Here is a 26,490-nt window from a genome sequence, read left to right on the forward strand (position 1 = left end):
AGGCACAAATGTGGAAATTTGGCTGCATTTACACCAATCCCATTCACCTATCAGCCCTGTAGTCATTGATTAACATTAGATCCTAGTTAAGTCACCCAATCAATTTTAACATTTTCATTATCTTCGTGTTTCTCCACAGCCTTGTCCTCGTCTCTCTTGGTCTCCTCCCTCCACCCCCACTAATTCCACAATCCTCTGAGATATCTGAGCACTGAATGCAGACTCTTTCCTTGAACATTCCCAATGGAAACCAGTCTGTCATTTGTGGCTACTGTCAAGGCCCCAAAATCTGAATTTCTCACCCTCTAACATCCTTCCTCCTTTAAGATGCTCCTTAGAATTTAACTCTTTGACACAACTTTTCCATCAACTGTCCTACAATCTCTTCGTGTGGCTTGATAACTTTAATTTTATAGTGCGCCTACATTTGAGATTGCCTCCAACAATTTTTATACTTCATGAGGCAATGTAATATTATCTCCTGTAACGTAAGTAGCTGGCTATGGGAATCATGGTATGGAACAATTCAGGAAAGTCTGTTATGTACAAATATTGCCACCTTCGAGCATGGAAATCTGTGCTAATGTTAAGTTATTAAGAACAACAGAAGAACTTGCTTCTAGTAGACGGTCATGCTTGAAGTGATCTGTGGTAAGATAAGATATGAAACCTTCCAATCTGGTCACATGATGTTATGTGGTGATGATATCACATACTATCTTCGAGATATACTGACTGAGGCAATCTTAAAATTTGCAAAGTACCAAAGTGGGTGGTTCATTATGTTAAAAGTGCTATATAAATTTAAATATCTTTTGTTGCATTGTCAATAGCTTCCCCATTCAAGAAATCTTCCTTGATTATATTTAATTATTAACTTATTGAATGTATTTATTGAATTCTATTTGATGTTTAATTTGATGTTTTTTTGATACATGTAAAAATAGAGGAATTACATAAATTGAATATTTACAAGCTGTTGTTTGAGTTCACTACATAAGAGAAAGCTGATTGCATGTAACTGAAAAATATTTTAAGTAACAATGGAAAACTACTTGTTAGGCATCCAGTTCTTAAAAAAACTTTAAAATGTCGAACAGTTTTGAGATGATGTGATTGTGGTGTTTCACCTGGAAAGTGTTTTTGAATTTTCTCAAAAGGGTGCAAATAGACCAAATTTAAGGAGGCACTCCAACAGTATATTTCAATGTGGCAGTGTGGCCAGTGTTGAGAGTATAGGTGGCCTCTGGCATGATACTTTTCATCCTAGTGGAAGAGATTGCAAAAATTCCCTTTTTCACTTACTTAGCTAGTTTTGGACAAACGGTACAACACAACCAAGTAATATCTTCAAACCGTGGTATCTTACATTGACATGAACTCATAACTCAACCACAGGCTCATAATTTTCTGTGAACACAATCTAATTAGTTTTCTCCTTCCCTGTCTAACCTTGACTGTGTTTCATGTGACTGCTTGTTTAAAGTGTATTCTGACAACAGTGCAATGATGGAAATCAGTTAGCAGATGTATTTTTTTTGTAGCAAGTAGCGTCACATGTAGACCAGGCCAGGTAAAGAAGGTAAATTAGTGAATCACATGGGCTTTACAACAATAGGCAATAGTTACGTGGTCACCCTTAAGTACAGATTTTAATTACATTTAAGTTTCACCGTCTGCTTTTGGTGAGATTTGAACCCATGTCCAAACATTAGTCTGTGGCTCTGGAATCCTAGAAAAATTGACATTCCCAGTGACATTGCCACTACACTGCTGCCTTCCTGTGCGAGTGAATCGGGCAAGCAATTATGTGTAATCCAAGCCAGCAGATTGAAGGATTGAAAGATTAATGGTTCAATGACTGTGAAGGAAGTGTAAATTTGTTTGGGTGAATTCCATGTCTATTCAGGTACAGAGAAAGAAAGAATGATGGTAAAAGGCAGATTGAAATAAGAAAACTTGGGGGAATTTTTTTTTTGTTTACGAAACTAACAAATAAACAATGATGGCACCTTACCTTATCTTCAGACTAATAAGACCTTTGTGTAGTGCATTTAGATCCTATTTCTGTGCAAATGTATTTGCATGATCAAGGAAAAGGCATGCTGTCATTTTCAAGACATCACGCTGACATCATTGTTTCAATTTCCTGTTTAGTCATATACCTGCCATCCTGGTGGTTGCTGTAGCATATGTCCATGAATGTTGTGTGCAAATTATGAGACATGAATTTACAAAGAAGAGCATCAAACTGTGGCTTTGCAGACTTGAGGGGGTCCCATAATAGGCGCATCCCGATGCCAGTTTCCTGCAGCACTTTGTCACTTTCTTTGAGGTACCTTTCACCACTGCTGTTGTACAGTTTAATGCAGGAACTTTAACGTATCTTTTGTATTTTTTTTATTTAGGCTGGTACAGAGGATTTGTTTTAAAAAGTCCAAGTATTAAGGTATGTATGTTAGAATGTTTTTCATTTTTGTACCTGGATTGCACTGAGTGCTTTCTTTTTGCAACAGGTCATAATTATAGAATCCCTGCAGTATAGGAAGAGGAATTCAGCCCATCATGTCTGTACCATTACTCCAAAGAAAATCCCAAACCCCTACCCTATCCAAGTAATCCTGCATTTACCATGGCTAACCCACCTAGCCTGCACATCCCTCACCATTACAGGGTAATTTAGCATGCCCAATCTACCTAACCTGTATATCTTTGGAATTGGGGTGGGGGAGCGGGAGCATCTGGCAAAAGCTCACACAGACACTGAGAACATACAGTCACCCAAGGCTAGAATTGAACCTTGGTCCATGGTATTATGAAGCAGCAGTGCTGTCTACTCCGCCACCGTGCCACCCAATCTCCTGATTTTCTAATGCTTTTCCAATGTAAAAAATAAACTTGAGTCCTCTGACAATTGACCAGTTTTGTTCAAAATAACACTGATACTTAAAACAGATTTTTGAAAATTTACAATTAAAAGTGAAAGTTTAATTTACTGCTCCCTGCTTTGTATGCCAGCCAATTTTGTTTTCACTATCACTGATGAGATTACTGTGTCTTAGTCATCTAGTCCATGATGTTAATTCTCCACCAAATGAAGTCGGCTATTCAAAAAAGAAACTTCTACAGTTGTCAGGTTATAAGCTGAATGCACACGACTCTTTAGTGCTGAGCAGAAAAATTGTTAATTTGACCCATCATGCATTCGTTATCATTAGTGATAATCCAAAAGTAACCAATTATGGTTTATATTCCAGGTTGTGTTAAGTGCCCCTTGTTGTAACATATGGTTCTGAATAATGAATTTTATGTTCTAGAAGTAAGAAAGATGCTTCAAACATAAAATGTTTTGTTTTACTCTCATAGGGAATTTTCCCAGCTACCTACATTCACTTGAAAAATGCAAATATCAAAAACAAAGGGTAAGTTCAATGTCAAAATAATAATAGAAAAGACTGTTTGTTATATTGGCTACCCAAATAGCATTAGGATTGTTCATAAAATATTGATTTGCACAGTCTTTATACTGAATTGCTACAATAATTACCATTATCACAGATCCACGCGGGAAGAAATGTTTGTTCTACATAACAGGACAAAATATTCTCCATAATCTGTAATTGTTCCCATTTGTGATCAAATGAGCTGCCAACTGGAGGCTTTCATGAATAACATTTGGGAGAATGATATTATGTCCTGAAAATTATTTTCTTCTTAGGATTTCTGAAAACTATAAATATGATGAGCAGGAATAACAGTTGCATTTTCCTTCTCCATCCAAGTGCTATGTGCACATAGTGTGGTTGACAATTGCATTCTCTTATCCATTGAATGACTTGCCCTCAACAAGGAATGTGGTACATGAATTCCTTTTCCACCTCATCCAATCCCTCCCTGTCAGCAGTCATGTATATTTTGGAACCTTTGCACATGTTACAACACAGTGAACTGATATATTTTCCCTCTCATCCACTAACCATAAAAAAAGATTGAACTGAAAAAGGAAGGTGATATTGCTAATTCCATGAGTTATTGATATGGAGTTACTTAACCATGCAGGCCTTAAACATTTCTAAAAGGATAGAGGAAGTCAAAGCTAAAATAAAATTCTGAAAAAGATGATTTAGATTCTTCAAATTCCAGTCTGCAGCCAAAGTCAATTGCTCCAATAGCGATTGGCACTGTGGTTATCTTCTGGATAAGTTATGTCTGGTTGAATTTTTTTTTTGGCTGGAAACAATTGTGTAGTTTCAGACTTTTCCTTGAAGAGCCCTCCATTTGTCATGATGCCACCTTCCACTCTTGAGAGGGATTTCAAAGGATGAAGGACCAAGGTTGTTGCTGCTCTCGCACTTTCTCTGAACGTGTGTCCAAATCAGGTCTTTTTTTAATGCCAACCCTGCTGGAGGATTGGCCTTGCTCAGAAAGTGCTTTAGACTCTGTCTTTGTCTAAGCAAATTCTTCCTTACAAATGCAATGTTATTGCTGCTGTAGCTACATCTTTTGCTTTGAAAAACATCTTTTTCACAAGGTTCAAGAAATATGTGTATCTATATGTCTATTCCGTGATAAATATTGACATTTTAGATAACCTGCATCTTCATAACCAAGTCTTTTGTGCTTTTAGTCAAAGCCCTTTTGATGCTGTTGATTTTGCACTTTTGTTTCACTTTGGATTTTTGCCACTTGAATGGTAAAACCTGAAACTAAATAGTTAATTGGCTACATGATCCCTAATTGGAGTTTGAAAGGTTAAAACACAAATGCAAACAATGAAAGTCCTTAATGTGACCTCCTTAATCCTCTGATAGTTTTGATGATCAGAAATACTGCATTTAAATCTGATGTTTCTGGAAGTAAACTTAAATACTTTGCTGGTGAGAGCATAGTTCGGCTTTAACATTCTGCACAAATCTTGAATTTCCTCCCCTTTGGGGTTATCAAGGCATGCAATAAACAGGGCTAAGTGATCATGCTGAAGATTTGTAGTCTAGCCACACCCAGTCATGAATGTAGTGGACAATTAAACAGAGAAGTAGGAGACTACAAATAACCCAGCAGGTTAGCGAAGACTAGGCTGAAGCATTTGCTTCTTGTCTTCAGACAAAAGGATGATCCATCTTGGCGTGTCCCGGCGGTTTCCAGGATCACAGATGCCAGCCTTCAGTTCTCTGACATGATGTCAAGAAACAGCTGGAAACTACAAAGTCAAGGGCCCTGATAACACTTTGGCAATTTAGAGTGATGACTGGTGCTGCAGAACTTGCCGCGCCTCCTAGCCAAGCTGTTCCAGCAGAGTGACAACACTGGCATCTCCCCAACAATGTGGAAAATTGGGCAGCCACACAAAAGGCGAAACAAATCCAGCCCAGCCAAACCCTGCTCAATCAGTCTACTGTCAGTCATCAGCAAAGTTATCATCAACAGTGCTGTCAAACAGTATTGTTTCGCAATAAACTACCCACTGACACTCCGTTTGGGTTCTGCAAGGGTCATTTCAGCTTCTAACCTCATTGCAACATTAATTAAAATATCAACAAAACAGCTGAATTACAGAGTGGAGCATAAGTAATTGTCTTTGACATGGAAGCAGTATTTGATTGAGTACGGCAAAATAAAATCAAAATTTAAGTCAGTCACGGTGAAATTCTTTACAGACTGGAGTCCTTTACAGACTAGAAAAAAAGATCACTGTGGTTATCGAGGTCAATGAATTTAGTCCCAGAACATTTCTGCATCTAGGGTTTTGGATCCAACTATTTTCAGCATAATGACTGATTCTCTCTCTCTTTCTCTCTCCCTTTCTCCCTTTCTCCCTTTTTCTCTCTCTCTCTCTCTTTCTTTCTCCCTCCCCCTCTCTCCCCACACGCTCTGTGTCTTTCTCTATCTCCCCACACACACTGTGTCTTTCTCTGTCTCTGTCTCTATTCCCTCCCCCACACACACGCTCGCTCGCTCGCTCTCGCTCTCGCTCTCTCTCTTCCCCCCCCACCCCTCTCTCTCTTTCCCCCCCCCCCCCCCCCCCCCACCCCATCTCGCTGTCTGTTTCTTTCCCTCTTTCTGTAGCTCTGTCAATCATGAAGGGACAGATAAGGTGAATAGCCAAGGTCTTTTCCCCAGGGTAGGGGAGTCCAAAGCTCGAAGGCACAGGTTTAGGGTGGGAGGGGAAAAATTAAAGAGAGACCAGAGGGCCAACTTTTTCACACAGGGTGGCGTCTGTATGGAACAAGCTGTGAAAGGAAGTAGTAAAGGTGAGTATGTTTACAACATTCAAGACATTTGGACAAGTAAGTGGATAGGAAAGATTGAGGGATATGAGCTAAAAGCGGGCAAATGGGACTAGTTGAATTTAGGATACCTGTTCGGCATTGAAGTTTCAGTGCTGTATGGCTTTCTGTTTCTGTCTCTATCTTCTCCACCATTCCCTCGGCATAAACTCAGAAGTGAGGATGTTTATTTGTGAATCCTCAAATGTGAAAGCTGTAAGATCTGTAACAAGAGCAAGCAAATGGAAAAACATAGCAAGTTGGCGAACATCTGTAGAGCAAAACAGGGTTAACATTTCAACTCCTCAATACATTTCACCATTTCCACTTCACAATCAATGGTATTACCATTGCTGAATCTCTCGCTGTTAAAATCTGTGAAGTACCATTGACCAAAAACTAAACTTGACTCACCATATAAATATTTTAGCTACAAGAGCAGGGGTAAGGCATTCTGTACTGAGTAACACTTCCGGTCTCCTGAAAGTTAGTCTGCCATGTACTATGCGTAAGTGAGTAATGTGATGGACTACTCTCCACTTGCCTGATGAGTGCTACTTCAGTGATACTCTGGAAGCTTGATACCATCAAGGACGAAGCATCCACTGATCACCTAAAACATTGATTTGCTCCATCACTAATGTGCAGTGCTAACAGTGTTGAGTGTATGTTGCTGGAAAAGCACAGCAGGTCAGGCAGCATCCAAGGAGTAGGAAAATCGATGTTTCAGGCCAGAGCCCTTCATCAGGAATTCTGTGTGGAGTTTGCACATTGTCCCCGTGTTTGCATAGGTTTCCTCCAGGTGCTCTGGTTTCCTCCCACAGTTCAAAAATGTGCAGGTTAGGTGAATTAGCCATGCTAAATTTCCCGTCGTGCTAGGTGAAGGGGTAAATGTTGGGGAATGGGTCTGGGTGGGTTGCTCTTCGGAGGGTCGGTGTGGACTTGTTGGGACACACCGACCCTCCGAAAGGTCTGTTTCCACACTAAGTAATCTAATCTAATCTACACTCAACTATGATCTCCAGCATCTGCAGAACTCACTGCCTCTCAGTGCTAACAATGTGTATAACCTACAAGATACAGTCCAACAATTCTCCAAAATGTCTTTGATAATACTTCCAGAGCTCGACTGCCTAGAAGAACAAGGGCAACAGATATATGGAATGATGCACACCATTCTGACTTGAAACTATGCTCACATTTCTTTTCTCTTTCTGGGTCAAAATCCCAGAACACACTTCTTAACCCAAATGTTGGTGATGTTATGCAACATGAACTGCAGCAGTTCGAGAAGGTAGTTCAGCATCATCTTCTCCAGAGCAAAGAAGGATGGACAACAAATGGTGACCTGGCTTGTGACGCCACATCTTTGAACTTTTTTTCTTTTAAATGTTCTTTGTACAGTTAATTTTCAGTGCACTGTCATCCAGAGGATCAATTTGTTGATATTACTGTTTGGATACACAGATCCATGACCTCATTTCTGGCCCTGCCAATCTGCATGGCAGCAGCAATTATCCTATTTAAATACACCCAGTTGGTGCTGGGGTCAGCAGGAGTTCATCACTGGCATCTGTTAAATTATTAAAATTGCAAGACAGGCTGGTAACTCTTCTCTAGTGAGTATTAATGGCAGCCTTCCTTATACATTAAGGCCTCTGTGTCCTAATGTTCAGAAACTCCATCTCTCCCTTCCTTTTGGAGAAATGATGAAAATGTTATTTTTCAAACAAAATTTAATACTTTTGACCATGGTCAAACTTTAGTACCTGGATAGGTCCCACATCTACCTGGGTACTGAAGTTAACAGACTGGTGAGCAGTTTTAATTTGGCATAACTAGCATCTCATGGTCTGCAAGGTTAGCAACAAAGAAAAGGATGCATAGTGGGCGGCACGGTGGCACAAGTGGGCGGCACGGTGGCACAGTGGTTAGCACTGCTGCCTCACAGCGCCTGAAGACCCGGGTTCAATTCCCGACTCAGGCGACTGACTGTGTGGAGTTTGCACGTTCTCCCCGTGTCAGCGTGGGTTTCCTCCGGGTGCTCCGGTTTCCTCCCACAGTCCAAAGATGTGCAGGTCAGGTGAATTGCCCATGCTAAATTGCCCGTAGTGTTAGGTAAGGGGTAAATGTAGGGGTATGGGTGGGTTTCGCTTCGGCGGGTCGGTGTGGACTTGTTGGGCCGAAGGGCCTGTTTCCACGCTGTAAATCTAATCTAAAAAAAATCTCCAGCTACGATTTAGTCCCTACTCCCTCTCTGATACTGATCACCTGGCTTTGTGGTGGGTGGCAACGTTCTCCAAACTAGACCCAAGTCAGATCAGCAGGAAACATCATTCTCTGACTTAGTTCCTCTAATTTACTTGCAGCACACAAATGGAGGAGACATTCATTAGACGTCTGCCGGAGTTTTGTGTATTGTTCTGTGCTCAACCTTGTAGCAAAGATGTGAACAAATTGGTGAGAATGCAGAAGCGGGTCATAAGAGTAGTTCCTGGGATGAGAAACTTCAGTTCTGAGGCAAGATCTAAAAGTTTGGGACCATTCTCCTTGCAGGGAAGAAGGCTGAGAGGAGGCTTGATAGAGATTTCAAAATTGCGAGGAGGCTGGATAGAGTATAAAAGGAACAAGAATGAGCTGGCTTTGATCGATAGTTGTGTGCAAAAGAAGCAAGGGTGAAGTGAGGGTATAAAAATAAAAATACAGGGAGTAGTTCTAGCACACTGCCTACAAGTGTGATGGAAGCAAGTTCAATCAAAGCATTCTAGAGGCTGTTAGATGATTGTTTGGAAAAGAAATACTTGCAGGGGTATCGAGAAAAAGCAGAAAATTGGCACAAGGCAATGATCTTCACTTGAAGAAGCAGTGCAGGCACGATGGGCTGAATTGCCTCCTCGTGCACCAATAACAATTGTGATTCTGTAAAATGCTGTGCTTAAACTTTAACAATGTGTCACGAGAGTTGTTGAGTTTGACCCAATGATTGCTGTTTCTATTGCGATCGATGTATAGGAGGCCAAATAGGTTCTTCAACGTTAACTTGGTCTCTGCTGAGTGACAGGTAACTCATAAATGTCTTTTGGATTTGCTGTATATTTATCCAAATTTAGGAAATTTAGATAAGCCAAAAAATGCAAATAAGTAGGATTACTGATTCCTAAACTACTGTCAAAACTGCGGAAATATTTATGCTGAGGTCTAAGAATATAATGTGAACCAGTTGGATTGCACATCGTAAGAGAAGAATAGAATAAAGCAATTGAACTGGATGTAAGACCATGTCTATACTGTACTTAACTGAATGGGTAGCTGCATTTACTGCAGTTGTGAAATAAATAATTAAGAAATAATTAAATACGAATATATGAAGAAATGCTGTGCAGTTGCTTTTCTGATTTTTGAAGTGTAACATTTTGTATGGAATTGTTTTGGTCAATGGAACAATTTTCCATCCTTGAAGTTAACAAGGTAGAATGTTAAATTTTCTGTAATTTTAAAGAACTAAAATGCACAGCTTCAAAGTGAAATAGCCCAGTAAGTTTGTGACATGTTGCAAATGTATGACAGTCAGCTCATGGATGATGTATTCTTTCACAACCACAGGCAATTTGAAACAATCATTCCAACAGAAGACTCTGTCATCACAGAAATGACAGGAACTTTACGAGAATGGGGGATTATGTGGAAACAGCTTTATGTGGTAATAGCTTTTTTACTTTTTTGATCCCGTTATGCCCGAAGATATACTCATGAGTTAATGACTTTACTCCAAATCTGCAAGTTTTCTCTGACTTGTATCCAGAAGAGCATAGTATTGTGATTTTTTTCTATTAGTGGATTAATCATTGCAGATGCACAATAACCTGTGGGACCACAGGAATTTTACAATAATTCTGTTATTGTTTTTGTAGAAAAATGGTCAGGTTGAATGAGCAGCACATCCAGAAGCTTTTCACACATTTAAGAACAGATCAGACTTGATGAATCATCACGCATTCATATTCTTCTCACACATGAACATTTTTGACACTTGCGTGCTGTTTAAACAGCCAGGCAAGACACCTTATGTTAATTCTGACAGCTGAAGCAGCGATAGTGTGGGTTCAATACCAAATCATTTTTGAACTGCTAGTGGGTTAGTAGGTTGGAAATATAAATACATCCAATTATATTCATGGTTTTAAAATTGCCATGTATACTCGAGTCAAAATTGATCACATGCAAAACATTCAAAATATTCCATAAATCTTGTGTAAAAGTCGACCCTAGTTCTTCACAGATAATAAATCAACATTTTTTTCATTATTCATTTTGAGATCAATTAGGCTTCTAAAATGAATTAATATTTTGGATTGGAGCACATTTTTCAGCCCCTGAAAAGTAGGATCCATGCAACAGTCAACCCCATAAATTCAATCTTAAAACAGTCTTTAAAAATTCAACTTTTACGCAGGTTTCTACATGGTCTACCTTTTTGTTTGGCGTAATTGTTATTCTTTAATATCAACTAGATGTTTTGTGTTTTGCTTTAACTTTTGATGATTTTTCTTTTCGAGAAAGTTATTTAGTTAAATGTAATCCAGGGTCCAGAAATTCTTGTGAAGGTAATCTTGAGTGATGCTTTGCCCATCTGAATCCGAATAATTAAAGAGTCCTAATCATAACCATAAGAGCTGTCTGAATTATTTCAGACATAAAAAAATCAATTTGTCCTTGTTCACTACAGTTGACAGGAAGTTCAGTGCCTCAAAAATAAAACCTTCTAATTTCCTGTCCAGCTCTTTTGATAGCTTGAGGTATTGTCATAGAGTTTATAATGAGGAAAATGTGGTATAATTCACCAACGGGAGTATTGAACACAATTGCAAAATAGCATTAGCTGTCAGACAATGACCAAAGCTAAATCTCTGCCCACTTGAAATCTCTCCACTCTTTTAGAGATAGTTATAGCTGTTGAAGTGTACATTATTACTGGCTGGGCCATTTCCTGGCTGCCTTTGTGGGGTAGGCTTGGCTTTCACTTCAGGCAAACTGCAATGTCTTTATGACCTTGTCAAGGTTGCGACATCTGAACCAGTACAGTGAAGTGGATTAAAGCGGCAGGGCATCAAAGAATCAGCTGAAATAAAATCTATCAATTCCAAGGATAGAGTTGATGTATAGTCTAATCTGTTGTCTCTCATTTCTCTCCAGCCTGTTAAAATGTGTAAATCTTTTTGTTGTACTGTTGCTAAAGTAGACATATTTACATTTCCTTTTTCATTAAGCCAGATGCATAAAGCAAAGGTTCAAGCTTTTGTTGTGGTAACATTGATTGGGGAGAGGATGATTTAAAAGATGACTTCTCACTCTCGTATAATTAGGAATCATGAGATGCAAACAGGAGGTGGTGGCATTGTGGTAATGTCACGACATAAGTAAACCAGAACCACTGGCTAATGTTTTGGGGATTTAGGTTTGAGTATTGCTGTGACAAATGGTCCTTGCATCCTGGAAAAATAGGAGATCAAAAGCTTGTCCAATAATGATCATGCAACTCTCAGTTGTTGTTAAAAACCTATCTGGTTCATGAAAGACCTGGAAGGAAATCCACCATCTTTCCCTTATCTGGCTTACACGAGCCTCCAGCTCACGGCAGTGTAACTGGCTTTTAACTGCCATCTGGGCAATTTGGAACAGAGTGAAAATGTTAGCCTTGTCAATAATGCTCACACTCCCACAAACAAAAAGAAAGCATTAATTAACCAGTTTCTAATATCCTTGCACATTCTTTGATGCTCATTCATTTTAACCTTTAAACGATTAAGTGCTTTAAATGTTAGAAAATTGAACATGTGCATGACAATTTCAAGTATGGAGAAAAACCTGGGTCACTCTTTTACCATCAAGCAACTGGTTGTGAAGGGACATTTTCTAACAAGACATGACCTATGGTTGGGAAAAGCTATATGGCTTTGGGATAGTAGAAATTTATAGTTCAGGTGGGGAGAGGAGTGATATTTTAAAAAATGTGAAGCGAAACAATGATAATAATGGTATTATATTGCCATTGCACTGTCACTGTTTTGGTAGCAAATTATCCTAATGCCATTATTTTAAGATCTTGAATGTGCTACATGGTTTCAGTGAATTCAATAAACATGGAAGAACAGAACTAATGCTGTCAAGCATTTACACACATGGAAGTTGTACCTGTGTTCCAGTCTGCATCTTCTCAGGATACAGTTTTTCCAGATCAAATGCTCATGGGCTGAAAGAAAGAGTCCAACATTGCCAATAATTGTGTTGATGAAGACCTGTTATTTATGCAGCTGGTGAGAATCTGGTCAATGCATTAAAACAGAATCTTACTGGAGGGGGCATTTTCAGTAACACATTGCTCAGCTTTCTGTTTGAATTAAAAAAAGCATAATATTTTTCTGAAATCAAAAACACCTGCTTCGAAAAATCTTTATTTAAATCCATGTCCCACATCCCCATGGAAACGCAGCATTTCAGGTCAGGAGGACTCTGGAGAAATGCTCAGGTACCATCTGTCACAGACTCAGTTAGTGAGTAGTTCAATTGATCAAAAAAGGATTGACATTATTTTCATTAAAGGATGCTGATCCAAAGCTGCCAGTCATTTTTTCCCCCAGTTAGAGGCCAGTATTATCACCTGGTCCCAATGCTGGTATTTTCTTCACAATATCTTTAGTTATCAAGTCCAATTTATAATAATCTTTTATTGAAAGTTGGATTGTTTATTATTCTTTTAACTCCTTCTGCAATTCACTGGTGCACAGTTCTTTGTCCTACACCCCTATTCTAAAATTCACCAAGCCAGCTTTCCTTAATTTGCCGGGGTCGGTGAGGGAGCATAGTAAAGCTGGGACACCTCAGAACCTTTCAGAAGTACGTGGATGAGCGCTTGAAATGTCATAGCATTCATACCATGGGCCAAGTGCTGGGAAGTAGGATTAGTATCGATAGGTTAGTACAGATTCAATGCATCAAACAGCCTCTTTTGTGCTATATGACTTGAAAACAAATTTATCTTTCAACATTCGACACAACTCTGAACCTTATGCTACTGCTGAGTTCAGGGTGTAATGTTCTGAAAGGGTTAATGTGTGTCAGGCACGCCAGCACCGCCACCCCCACCCCTCCCCCCAACCAAAAAAAAGCAATATGTTGAACTCAGACTCTAGGTATTGAAGGAAGTAGACCTAATGTTATGTTGTTTCTCACAGTTTCTGTTGCAATGAATGTTGCACTGAAACATATATCGAGTGCTAATCATGCAAGAAAGTGCATCTAACTTAACACAAGAGTTTCTTCTAGTTCAACTGCCAGTCAGTTCTCCTCCAGGCTCGACCTGTAAGTCTTTACCAGGAAGCAGGTCCTTGATAATAATTCTACTCGATGGATCTTGTACAATGATGAACTGTGGTGAGGGTTCAACTTGCAACACCGAACAGGATGCTTTTTGGAGGGTTGTGCGTATTTTCAGACTGCATGTTAGAAACAATTTGTGAAGTTTCTGGATTGCAATTAAATGAAAGTAAATTAATTGCTGTTCAGTTTCTTACTCAGCTCCTGTTATGTCAGAAATGTCCATTTATTTTTCACTGCGATCTTCAGTAATTTTCGTTATTTCAAAGTTTGAAAATCATCTGTTTAGGGAGAATGGCGAATTTTTAGATGAAGCAAGTTTGGAAAGGAAAATCTTAATGCCACAGCAAAACATTAGTGAGAAACTTTTGAATGGGTCAGATGAGTAAAAAAAAATGAAACTGTTTTTTAGAAAAAGGTGACAAAGAGAAAATAATGATTGAAAGGATGTGATATTGTACGAAGGATCAGATCAATGCGTAAATTGCCTCAAAAAAAAAAGACACCGCCAAATCTGACTTGCAGATCCCCACTAGGACTGTGTCGAGATAAATCAACTGCTGCTCGTATTATTGGGAGCAACGTTTCAAAAAATACTTACCTGTGAAATGCTTTATTTAAAATAAATTGCTTTTTTTTCCCATGGTTTTTTATTTCAATGTCTATTTGGTGTTTACATGAGAGAATTTTTACCTAAACTCCATCAGTCATCTTACGGATATTCAGAAAGCTCTTTTGATCAATTAATCCATTGCCTCATGTCACTGGAAGAGTTAATGTCATTCATTGTTGATTTCCTACCGTTTGCTATTTCTAACCCCAGTGATCCCACAAAGAACCTTGGTTAACTTCTCAATTTTTAATTCTGATAAGGTAATGATGGTCTAAATCTTTGCTTCGGAGAGGTGAAACAGGAGCTGTCTTTATTTTTCTATCAGGATCCCTACTGTATTGGGAGTCTGAAAGTTCAGGCTTTTGTGTAGGGGAACCTTCCAACTGGTAAAGTTGCTGTTCGATTAAGAGGAGCAGGCAGACACTGAAAGTTAGGCAGCCTTCCAGTTTTAGTGATACCTGCACAACAAGCTTAGTAATTGGTAGGATTCTTCAAGAACGTACCTTCCCAGCTATTTTTATTTTAAAAGTTCAACAAAACAGGCAGGCTACAAGCAGAAATCTCCCAACTGATGTGCTGGTGTTGGAGGGGTTCAAAAGAGGTTCATAAGAGTGAACAAAGGGCTTGTCATATGAGGAGTAGTTGAGGACTCTGGGTCTATACTCAATGGAGTTCAGAAGAATGGGAGAGAGTAGAATCGTTGTAACTTCCAGAACATGGCGATGCCTGGATAGAGGAGACATGCAGAAGATGCACTCATAGGAGATGACCTGAGGGCAGAGCCTCAGAGTGAATGGATGACCCTTTAGAACTGAGATGAGGAGGAATGTCTTCAGTGGGAAGGTAGTGAATCTATTGCACTACTTGCTGCTGAAGGCTGAGGAGGCCATGCCATTGAGATAGATTCTTGATTACTAAGGAGATCAAGGGTTACTATGAGAAGGAAGGAGAATGGGGCTGAGAAGCACATCAGACATGATCAAATTGTGGAGCAGACTCAGTTGACCGAAAGACCAAATTCTGCTCCTATATCTAATGATTACAACAATGCCCAGGCAGGATGGTTGGGATAGTCAAGCTGGCTAACCTGGCATGCTGACACTATAGCCTGTGGCGAAGTAATGGATATGTTCTCCCCCACCCCCACGTAAGTAGGAAAATTGGAAGCTAACTAGTAAATCCCACTTCACCTCTCTTTCAGTGTTCTTCAATATTCTTAATGAATTTAATTGTCTACCCAGTTTGTGTGATGGCCATACTTACCTTCGCTCAGAACCGTATTGCCAAATTGATGCACAAGCCGGTACTGGTATTTTTGTGTCCACTTTGACTCCCATCTTGTCACTCTCTTCTTTGTTTACAACATCAGGGGAGTCAGAAATTCAACTTGATGACTAATTTGGATTTAATTTAATTCTAAATTCACAACTGTGACCTTGAGTTTATACTGGTGTGTGTACATATGCACAATGAGAATGAGCTTTACTCCTGGCATTTCTAATGCTTCTTACAATTGACTATTACCACCATTAGTGTTATCTTTGTGACTTTGGGATTTTTTTTAAGCCATGCTGTGGGATTGGACTAAATTATTTGTGGTTTGTGTGGAATAAAAGTTAAAAGTTGCTTCTAGAAATGAATGTGTACAAAGTCTTTTATTGTCTTTTCCCTTTCCCTTGACAGAAGAATGAAGGGGATTTATTCCATAGACTGTGGCACGTGATGAATGAACTGCTTGACCTCCGTCGGCAGGTACTTGTGGGACATCTGACACATGACCGGATGAAAGATGTAAAACGTCACATCACAGCTCGCCTGGACTGGGGCAATGAGTAAGCATTCTCTGCTACTTATTGTACTCCAATGTGTAGTGTTTCTGTGTTAGCTTTGAAATTCTACACTAATATGATATATAATTGCAAATAGAAAATGAAAATGCTGACATCAATATTGTACAGAAAGTGCTAAAGGAAAAAAGTATCAATTGTATGATTGGTTGGCTTTATGTGATACCCCTGGTAAATAACAGCATTATGAAAGGAACAAATTCAGATTGAAAATCTGGCCCATGTTAATGATGCCCTTGATGTTGTCTTAGGTTTTATAACATAGTGCTCTTAATTTTTAGAAGTTGTGTTATCTTACAAACTGCACAAAGAAAGTGAGGTCAGACACCTTTATTAATTGGTGTGTTCCTTAAGTGAAATGGGAATTCAAGTTCATAAATGTTAAGGAAAAGGGTTTAAAAATCCACATTTGGGAGTCATGTCTCAGGAATTCAGTTAGACCATTCAATTCTTCAAGCCTATTCAGTCATTTCTATTAGATCTTGGCAGATGTGCACTTCAACTCTATCCAGCTGTGATAGGTTTTCAACTCAAAACTCTATCCATCTCAGTCTTGAAAATATCAGTTACCCAACATCTGCAAACTCAGAAAATTTCACTGTCCTTTATATAGAAAACGTGTTGCTTGATTTCACTATTCCTAATTAGGTAATTCTGTTAATCTTTAGCAATTACTCATCTTTAATAAAGAAATGATTCTGAATGGAAAAATATAAAAAAGTAAAACTTGTATTATATAACATCTTCCATAGCTTCAGGACATTAGAAGGAACTTTACTGCTGCCAATGAAGTACTTATGAGGTGGAATCACTACTTTAATGTAAGAAACAAGGTGACAACTTGCACATCGCAAATTCCCACAAGCTACAATCCAATCATTTCCACACAATTTGTTTCTCGTGATGATTTTAAGTTTGAATACTGATCAGGACACAGTTAGCTCTTTCTGAGTATTCCACCACCACCACTGCCCCTAGAAGTAGTGTGATGGGATCCTTTACATGCATGGGAGAAGACAGAGGGGCTTTGGTTCAGTGTTTCTTTCAAAAGATAGCCTCTTTGACCACAGTGCTACACAAAAGTGGCAGCCATATTGTGGTGCTGTACTTCTGGAAAGAAACTTGAACCCATAACTCTGGACTTGGGTAACGTTGCAACCATTTAAGTCACAGGGAACGTGAAGATAAATATATGTTTAGAAATTAGATGAACAGGATGACTTTGAGTGGGGAAGTTTCCTCTGCAATTTCCCTGTAATTTGAATGGAAACCTCTTTTATCACCCAAATGGACCATCTGGGCTTCCAGCTGAATTTTCGTGGCAGAGCTGAATGCGTCATGAGGAAACAATGTGTTGCTAGTAGTTCATGGCTCTGTCAAACTCCTCATTGAATTACATCTTTCTATGCTGTAGCCTTTCACATAATTCAATTGCCCCTCTGGCTGGAACTGATTAACTAGGTGGATAAAGATTGGACATTTATTGCAAATACATTTAACATTGAAACCTAGCTATATGAACTTCAAAACTTGCCACCATTGTCTCAATCATGTAGTTTATTGGTTTGTTTGAATATTTTCTAGAGAATGGTTTTCATGTATATTTCAAGGTCAGAGTTAGAGGGGCAAAAGCCATAAAAAGAACTAGTTTTAGGGTAGCAGGAACAATGGAGGCATTGTACTAGAGTTACTTTTTGGTACCTTTTGTTCAACAGGCAAATAATTCTGGCAGACCTCACAGGCAGATGGTTGAGGTTTGAAGGTTGAGGCTCCTTTTATAAGGCAACAGATTTCTTAGTGGAACAAGTAATTCTAGGGAAGGTGTCCATTAACTCTATTAGAGAAATACATTAGTCGGGTGGGCCACAGATCATTGGGGGCAGTTTGAAGATCAATGACAACTAAGATTTCTCTCTTTGCTGCATCACACTTTGCTCCATTACCATGCATATAGTGCAGAGAATTAATTTGTTATGTGAGGTGAAGCATATTTGAAGCAAAATGGCTCTTAGAAATTAGGGGTATGTCCAAGCTAGAGTCACTCAACAAGAACTAGTGAGGCTATTATTGAGTTAGAATGTTGACAATCGTGAGGTGCATAATGCACAGTCAAGGTGTACTGAGCTAGAAATGACTGAAAGGACTCCCAAAAAGAAAGCTGGCATATTGAAGAAACTCCAAGTGAATTCCTGAGAGCTGTGGCACTTGGCTTTGGTCCCAGGAAGGAATGAAACTTGAAGGAAAAAGAAAAGAGCTTAAGACTTTAGGGGTTAAGTAACTGTAGAAAGGAGATGATTGAGTTGAAGATTTCTGTTTTGAAATATGTAATTTATTTTATTCTAAAATAGGGGTATGGGTGGGTTTCGCTTCGGCGGGTCGGTGTGGACTTGTTGGGCCGAAGGGCCTGTTTCCACACTGTAAGTCTAATCTAATCTAATTACTAATATCCTAAGTATTTAGCTAGTAGTGTTTATTTTGTTTTTTTTCTTGTATTGGAGGCTAGGGAAGTCAGGTAAATGAGTATTGATGTTTTGAAAACAGTTCACAGAAAATGCTGGAGGTCTTAGAAAATATAAAGGTGGATGAATCTCTGGGACCTGATCCAGTGTGTCTGAGAAAATTAAGGAGGAAATTGCAGGGCCCCTCACAGAAATATTTGTAGCATCTAGAACTATGGATGAGGTGCCAGATGACTGAAGAGTGGTTAATGTTGTGTCTTTGTTGAAGAAGTAATGTAAGCAAAAGCCTGGGAATGATAGACCTGAGAGTCTGACTTTGGTGGATAATTTGTTGGAGGTGTTTCTGAAAGATAGGATTTATACACATTTGGAGAGGTAAGGAAGGATTATGGATAGTCAGCATGGTTTTGTGTGAGGAAAATAATATCTAACAAACTATATATTGAGCTTTTTTGAGCAAGTAACCAAGAAGATTGAAGTAGACGTTGTTTACTTAGACTTTAATAAAGCCTTTGACAAGATTCTGCATAGTCGACTAATTGGTAAAGTGAGAACAAATGGGATTCAAGGTGACCTTGCCAATGGATACAATATTGGCCTAATGGCTGGAGATAGAGGGGTGGAGAACGGTTTTTGTTTTTGACTGGAGGACTGTCACTTTTGATGTTCCACAGAAATCAGTGCTGGGTCCACTTTTGTCGTTGATATAAATGATCTATGTGAAAATACAGAAAGCATGGTTAGTAAGTTTGTAGATAACACAAAAACTGGTGATCTATGGACCGTGGAAAAAGTTATCTCCGATTACAAAGAGATCTCGATCAATTGGATCAATGGGCTGAAGAGTGGCAGATGGAGTTTAATTTGGCTACATGTGAGATATTACATTTTGGTAAAACAAGCAAGAGCAATAAACAATTAAAAGTAGGGGTTGGGTAGAGTTGTAGAACAATGAGACCGAGGGCTTCAGATACATATTTCTTTGAAGTTTGCGTCACATGTAGAAAGGGTGATTGAGAAAGCCTTTAGCGTGTTTCATTGCTGTGTCCTTTGAGTATAGATATGGGATGTCATATTGAGGTTGTACAGAACATTGGTGAGAGGACTATGTCCACTTCTGGTCGCCCTGATGTCGGAAGCATGATCTTAAACTGGAGAGGGCTCAAAGATTTACCAGGATGTTGTGAGGAATGGAGGGTTTGAGTTCTCAGGAGAGGCTGGATACACTGACTTTTTTTCACCAGAGCAGAGGAATTTGAGGGATGACCTTATTCACAGTTATAAAATCATGAGGGGTATAGACAATGGCCGATGTCTTTTCCCAAGGGTGGGGGATTTTAAGATTGGGGGTATATTTTTTAGGTGAGAGGAAAAAGATTTTAAAAAGAACATGAGGGCAATTTCTTTTACAGAGAGATTGGTTCATGTGTGGAATGAACTTGGATAGGAAGTGTTGGTGCAGGTACTATTAAATGTTTAAAAGACATTTGGATAAGTACATGGTTAAGAAATATTTGGAGGGATAGGAGCCAAACATGGGCAGATGGGACTAATAGAGTTTGGGATTATGGTTGGCATGGATCGAAAGTTGTGTTTCTGTGCTATATGATTTTATATTGTCAATAGATTTGTTTAACCTATAATGGCAATTTTGATTTTCATTAAACAGTTTGTTTGGGGTTTTTGACAAGATTTTAAAGAGGTGTGTTGAATGCTAACTAACTGGCTTGGTTGTTAACAGCAAATTAGGCTCAAGATTTATTGAGAGTAAAGTTTATATTTGAAAAAAAGTATACTTGGCAAGTTGAATACCTATCAGTGAACTCTATGTTGACATTATGACAGCAGCTGTATTGTGGTTTTCCACAGTTTGATCAGTAGTTGATGATTCACAAATAGGTAGAATGAGCATCACTTTTCATTTGGAATTGAAGGTATAGATAAGATTGTACAATATCTTTGTGTCACAGTTGTGTGTTTTGACAGTACAGTGTTGTTCAATCGTTCAGCATCAATAATTAATTGCAGTCCCAGGCTGCAAGAATATGGGACTGCAAAGATCCTGTCAAGTCAACTGGTAGAATTTATAAAGTTCAATTAATTTTAAAAAATCTTGAATTCAAAGTTGATCTGAGTAATAGTCACCAAGAAACCATCATTTCTTGTCATGAAAATGCGATGATTTGCTCACGTCCTTTAGAAAGGGAACTAACTTACATGTAAAATCAAACTAGAAGTACTGGGGAAATTTAGCAGATCTGGTATCAGGAAGGAGTTCTAGGATTTTGACCCAGTGACTCTGAAGCAATGGAAATATATTGCTAGGTCTGGATGATTAATGTCTTGGATGGGAACTTGCAGATGGTGATGTTCCCATGTGTCTGCCACCCTCTTCCTTTCAGATGGTTGTAGGTGTGGGTTTACAAGGTGTTGCCAAAGATCTGTGGGAATTTCAACAGTGCATCTTGGAGCGGTGCAGCTACTGAGCATCATTGGAGGAGGAAATGAATGTTTTTGGATGTGGTACCAACTAAGCATGCTGCTTTGTCCTGGATGATGTCACACTTAAGTTTGTTTAGAGTTGTATCCATCCGGGCAAGAATTCCATCATACTCCAGACTTGTACGTTATTGGTAGATAGTGCTTGGGAATCAGGAGATGAATTACATGCTGCACAATTCCAAGCCTTAGACGTTCTCTGGTAGCCACACTCTGTATTTGGCATGTTAAATGGTTACCCCAGGATGTTAATTTCATCTTGTTGGTGATGGATTTTGCCTAGTACTTGTGGGTGGCACATTTGTCACTTGCCACTTGTCAGCTGAAACCTGGATATTGTCCAGATTTTCTTATATTTGGATGTGGACTACCACAGGGCCTGAGCAATCACAAACAAAACAGAACCTTATGCAAGTGTCAAGAAACATATCAATGTTTGACCCTACCCTGGCAGTATGGTCATTAATGAAGCAGCTGAAGATGGTTGGCCTAGGAAACCTCCTTGAGGAACTCCTGCAATAATGGCCTGGACTTGAGGTGATTGTGCTCAAAGAGCCACAACTTTTTGTTTGGTATGACTGTAATCGGTGGAAAGGTTTTCCCCTGATTGTCATTGACTGCAGTTTTGCTGGCGGTCCCGAATGTCCCATTCTGTCACATTTGCTTCAAAGTCAAGGGCAGTCACTTAGTCTCCGACAGAATTCCAGTCTTCTGTCCATTTGCAAACCAAGCCTAAACGGAGGTCAGGTGTTTCGTGGTCTGAGTAAAACCCAAACTCTGTTATTGCTAAGCAAATGTTGCTTGATAGCTCTGTTGACAACTTCCATCACATTGGTTTACTTGCTGTAATTAGCAAAGTGCAGTAACTGGTTGGGTTGGTTTTGTCCTGCTTTTTGTGCAGAGAACATAACTAGACAATTTTCTACATTGTTGGGCAGATGCCAGTTAGTTGCAGCTTTACGGGACAGAACAATGAAAAGACTTGACAAGTTTACTCACTAAATTTAAAGGAGTCTGGAGGGACAAACCATGATGCACAACCTTAGCCATAGATTGTTGTGGATTTAAAAGAATCCCCTCTGAGAAAGTAGCAGCATTTTTTTCAAGAAACAGACCCAGGTGAAAACAGAACTTCAGTACACATTACACATCCCTGCTGTTGGTGATGTTTGAACAGAGCTCTGATAAATTAGAGTTGATGTTTCCCTGTGCCTTCCCTGTAGCTTTGATTCTGCATTCTGTTCTGTTATCATCATGTACTTGTATTTGGCATTATTTGCCTGGATAGCATGCAAAGCCAGACTTTTCACTGCATCTTAATACATGTGACAATAATAAACTCACGTGAAACCAAATTAGAAAACCACTTGATCGAACCAATTGAAAGCAGCAGGAGAGCCTCCACTGCACCGCCCCCCCCCCCCCCCCCCCCACACACGCACAGACACAGACACACAGACACAGTCATGTTGCTGCCTAACATTGATGGTTCAACCAGACGTTGCATAACTGCAGAGAAGTGAATACAGTAACTAAGGCAATGCCCCAGCAACTTTCTAGAGACTGAACCAAGTGGTAGTATTTGAATTGTGTAGTTCATGTACTGGTATACAGCGACACTTGGGAGTGCCACTTGGACTAATTAGAATTTTTAGGAAATTACAAACTGTGATGAAACTTTGCCAATTCACAAAATAACCGACTGAAGGTATATTCATAAGGCAGGGATGTGTGTTGCTAAGATCAATAAAAGTACATTGATCAGTGGAGTTCTTTTTCCCTAAAGTTAAATGGAGATTTCTAAGGATGTGTGCCATCAACTTGTGTCAAATTTCAGCACAACAGCTATTCCACTGACTGATTTGATCCAATTGAAGGCCAAGATAGTGTGGTGAGTGGAGTGCCAGGCATCTTATTGAGAAGTTGAAAGCTATGTTCATCAATGATCCAGTGCTGGCTGCGCCAAATTTCACCAAACCTTTTTAGATTGTCAATTTATGCAAGTGACTTTAGGGTAGGTACAGTTCTGTGACAAGATGATGAATCTAGCTTAGGGATGCCAGTAGGTTATTTTTCTAAAAAGCTGGAGTGACAATAAATGAGAGTAAAAACTAAATACTCTGGGATTGCTACTGACTCTTGAACATTTTGAAGTGCATTATTGCTACTGGGACACATCGATAGAAACTGGTCATGAGACCTTGGCCTTTTAGAAAAATTGCCAAACTGTTTTGATGGCGTTTTTTACAGATTTATTTCTTAAAGATTGTTAGCATTGCTCATGCTTCATCAAGAATGTAACATTGTTTGATTTATCTAAATATTAAGGTGTCAGATTGCTGATTAGACTATAGGAAAAGAGTGAATGAGCGTGTGAATGTGTTTTTAGTTTTGTTTTATTCCACATGTGACACTGAATCATTTGAAAGTGTTTTGCTACTTCCAAGGCCAGAGGTATGACAAAGGTGCTTCATGTTCAATATTGCTTGCAGGATTTGCATTTGAATGGAAGATCTATTTCAGGTTTTGTGGAAATAACGAGAGTGGCTTTAAAAGAAGTGATTTAAAAAGTCATTATTGAATTTTTTTAACCAGAATTCCTAGAAATCCAATGGCTGGTGACAACTTCTTGTTGTGATGTAGGCCCCTGCTGGGGTGGGTTTGAATGGAACATGTTTTTGTGTCTAGCTTTAGTTGGGGAACAAGAAGCCAGTCAGGATCAGGCCAACTGATTTCTCCAATTCTTGAAAAAAAACTTTTTTTAAAATTCAAGGGGAAACTTATTCATTCTCATGGGAAAATAATTGAAAGATTCTCTCCATGTAGTATTTCCTGAGCACACTGTGTCCTTCAAGTGTCAGACAACTGTGCACAATTCTTGACTGACCACATGTGACAGAACATCAGAGTGATAGATGTAGGAACATTGTACGCAATATCCTGCTGCTGTCAAGGATTATCCTATTGGCCAGAAAATGAGTTTTTTTTAAATGAAGATCTGCAGAGAATTTTTTTTCCTCTCCTTCCTGAAGTGTGTTTGTGACTGTGTTTTGTGATTATTTAGAGGAATTGTATATTCCTGTGTATGAATCAGTTAGTACATTTTTGTCAAATAAGTTGAGCTGTGATAATAACCCAATGATTTCTTTATTAAAGAAACCTAGATGATCTATTTTAAAAATCTGATCTAGGTAAGTTATTTCCTTAGCCATGTTGGTATCTGGGAAATATTTATTTTTATGTTCTGACTTATGGAGTTGTGGAGCGCGAGTGACAGTGCTCTTCTCCAGCCTCAGTCAAGGCTTTGCTCACTCTCATCAAGCTCCATTTATCCATCACTCTTTACTCCCTCAACTACTTCGGCTCCCAGTTAAGCAGCACCTCGATTTTGAAATTCATATCCTGTTTTCAACTCCCTCCAGAGCCTTATCCCTCATTATCTGTAATCTTCTCTAGCCCCACAACCTTCCAAGATATCTCAGTTCTTAGTTTGCAAAATGAATAATTTGTCACTATGATCTAGATTGTACGCACATGTTTTTTTAATAAGATGGACAAACATAAGCGGTGTTATGTTGCTGCTCTGACACACATGTTCTGATCATGTTTGATGCATATGTTGAACAAGTGATTCCTTTTACTAATGACCAAGCTTTAGACATAACTAATTTGGCTCTCTTTCTCAGCCCAGAAAGCATGACAGGTGTAATGATATACCTTGCCAGCTTCTCTGCTGGGACAGCTGCATATTGGTTTCGTTGGGATATTTTCCTTGAGCCTCCAAAATAACAACTTCCTGTGCACCACCTCCTTTCACCAAGACCCCTGTACTTCTTTTAAGAACAGCATAGTTTTGGTTGTCTTCCAGCAATAATATTCTTCAGAATTCAGCCTCTCATCAAAAAGGCCTGTTCCTTGGTCTCCTTTGGTAGTTTGGAAGTTGTTGTTTTTGTCACCTAGGTTAGCAAAATCTCTGTGCTGTTTCCTACAGTATTTGAACCTGACACTAGGCACTAGTGGGAAATTTGCTCTGTTGTTTTGTGCTGTCTTTTACCTTGGGCTTCAGGCTACACCAAAAAGGAAGAGAAGTGTCTCGCCAATCATTGGAGTTTATTAAATAACTGTGATCTTTGGGTCACCGTCACATGTAAATAGATATCTCACTGCTGTCATTATTGCAGCCAGTCTTTGTTGTTGATGGAGCAATGTAGCTGATTCTTGAATAGGGAAGAAAAATTGTCTCTGCTCTGTGATGCCACACCATGCAATTGTTCATGCCTCATTATTTTGTTTCAGACATTATTACTGAGCATAGATACTGGGTTATTGGTAAACCAACTTAGGTTTTTCAAAAATATGTAAGAGTTAATATTAAATTAATAATGAAATGAAACATTTATTTTGTTCCTTTTTAATCAAAGGTGTTGCAAAGGGATAAATGATATGCATAATTTATAATAAACCATCAACTAATACGTGAAGAAATTTCGTTTGGATTATTCTTCACAATTGAACAGGCTTATTTTTAATTTTGAAGTGCACAATTAATGTGCATAACTGCTGGAATAAATATGGTTCAAAATATTTGCTAGTTTAATTTTTAAATTATAATTTCAGTGATTTATTATTCTTTGGCAAGTCAGCTCCTTTTGTCTTGCTTGCTTGCCTCTTACAAAGCAGATGGTGCCAATGTTTCCCTACAGACTTCACTTTGTGCATAAACTGCCAAGATTATTATTATCATACTTTTATGGAATAATTTTTAATTTATTTTATTTCTCTTGCTTTTAGCATTCCAAAGTTGCCCTTCGAACAAATCAGATTTTCAAAATATAAAGTTTGAAAACCAAAATCATTGTGTTTGACCGTAATGTGTTTCTGCATGTGCTTCCTTTTTGTTTTGAGAGGAAAATTAATTAGACTTTTTAAAACTGTTTGAACCAAACTCTTGAGATGGCTTTGGGTGAGTTGTTGAAAGGTTACTGAAACTAGTAGTGGACAGAATTTAATACACGCACCAAAGGTAGCAGCCACCAATGGGATTATTCTGGAGCAGTTTTTAAGGTGGCTTTTTCCCACTTTCATGCTCAATTTCTCCAAATAAAATTGATTGTCCTGCTTGATATCATATAAGCAAAAGAAAATTTATTTTGCTTTAGAGTAATAGTAAATTATTATTTTTACTATTAAATAGTAATGAAAGTTGGATATGGTTTTTAAAATGCTTAATAACTTAGCATGTGTGTGTGTATAGATGCACAGGAAAAAAATGTTTTCTTTAGAAAAATTCAAGTTGCAGCCAAGATTTTAAACATTTAGGTCAACATCAGTTGATATCTGGAATAAAAGTCAAAAAGATAGCTAGAAATCTGGAGGTAGTTGTAGTAGAGTAGCACGGGGCATATTAACACCATTTGGATCATTTGGTAAAA

At 38.7% G+C, this 26,490-nt stretch overlaps 1 protein-coding gene across 1 annotated transcript in view; it reads left to right on the forward strand.

The window, feature by feature from the left end:
* Positions 1-26,490, forward strand: part of dock4 (dedicator of cytokinesis 4) — a 458,861-nt gene that overhangs the window by 127,482 nt on the left and 304,889 nt on the right. Inside the window, exons 3-6 of the mRNA XM_060839361.1 lie at positions 2,409-2,449; positions 3,367-3,422; positions 9,870-9,966; positions 15,937-16,085. Of these exons, the coding sequence (XP_060695344.1) occupies positions 2,409-2,449; positions 3,367-3,422; positions 9,870-9,966; positions 15,937-16,085 (343 nt within the window). The remainder of the gene's footprint in view (positions 1-2,408; positions 2,450-3,366; positions 3,423-9,869; positions 9,967-15,936; positions 16,086-26,490) is intronic.

This window comes from Hemiscyllium ocellatum, chromosome 19 (assembly GCF_020745735.1).
Source record: "Hemiscyllium ocellatum isolate sHemOce1 chromosome 19, sHemOce1.pat.X.cur, whole genome shotgun sequence".
Classification (NCBI taxonomy): domain Eukaryota; kingdom Metazoa; phylum Chordata; class Chondrichthyes; order Orectolobiformes; family Hemiscylliidae; genus Hemiscyllium; species Hemiscyllium ocellatum.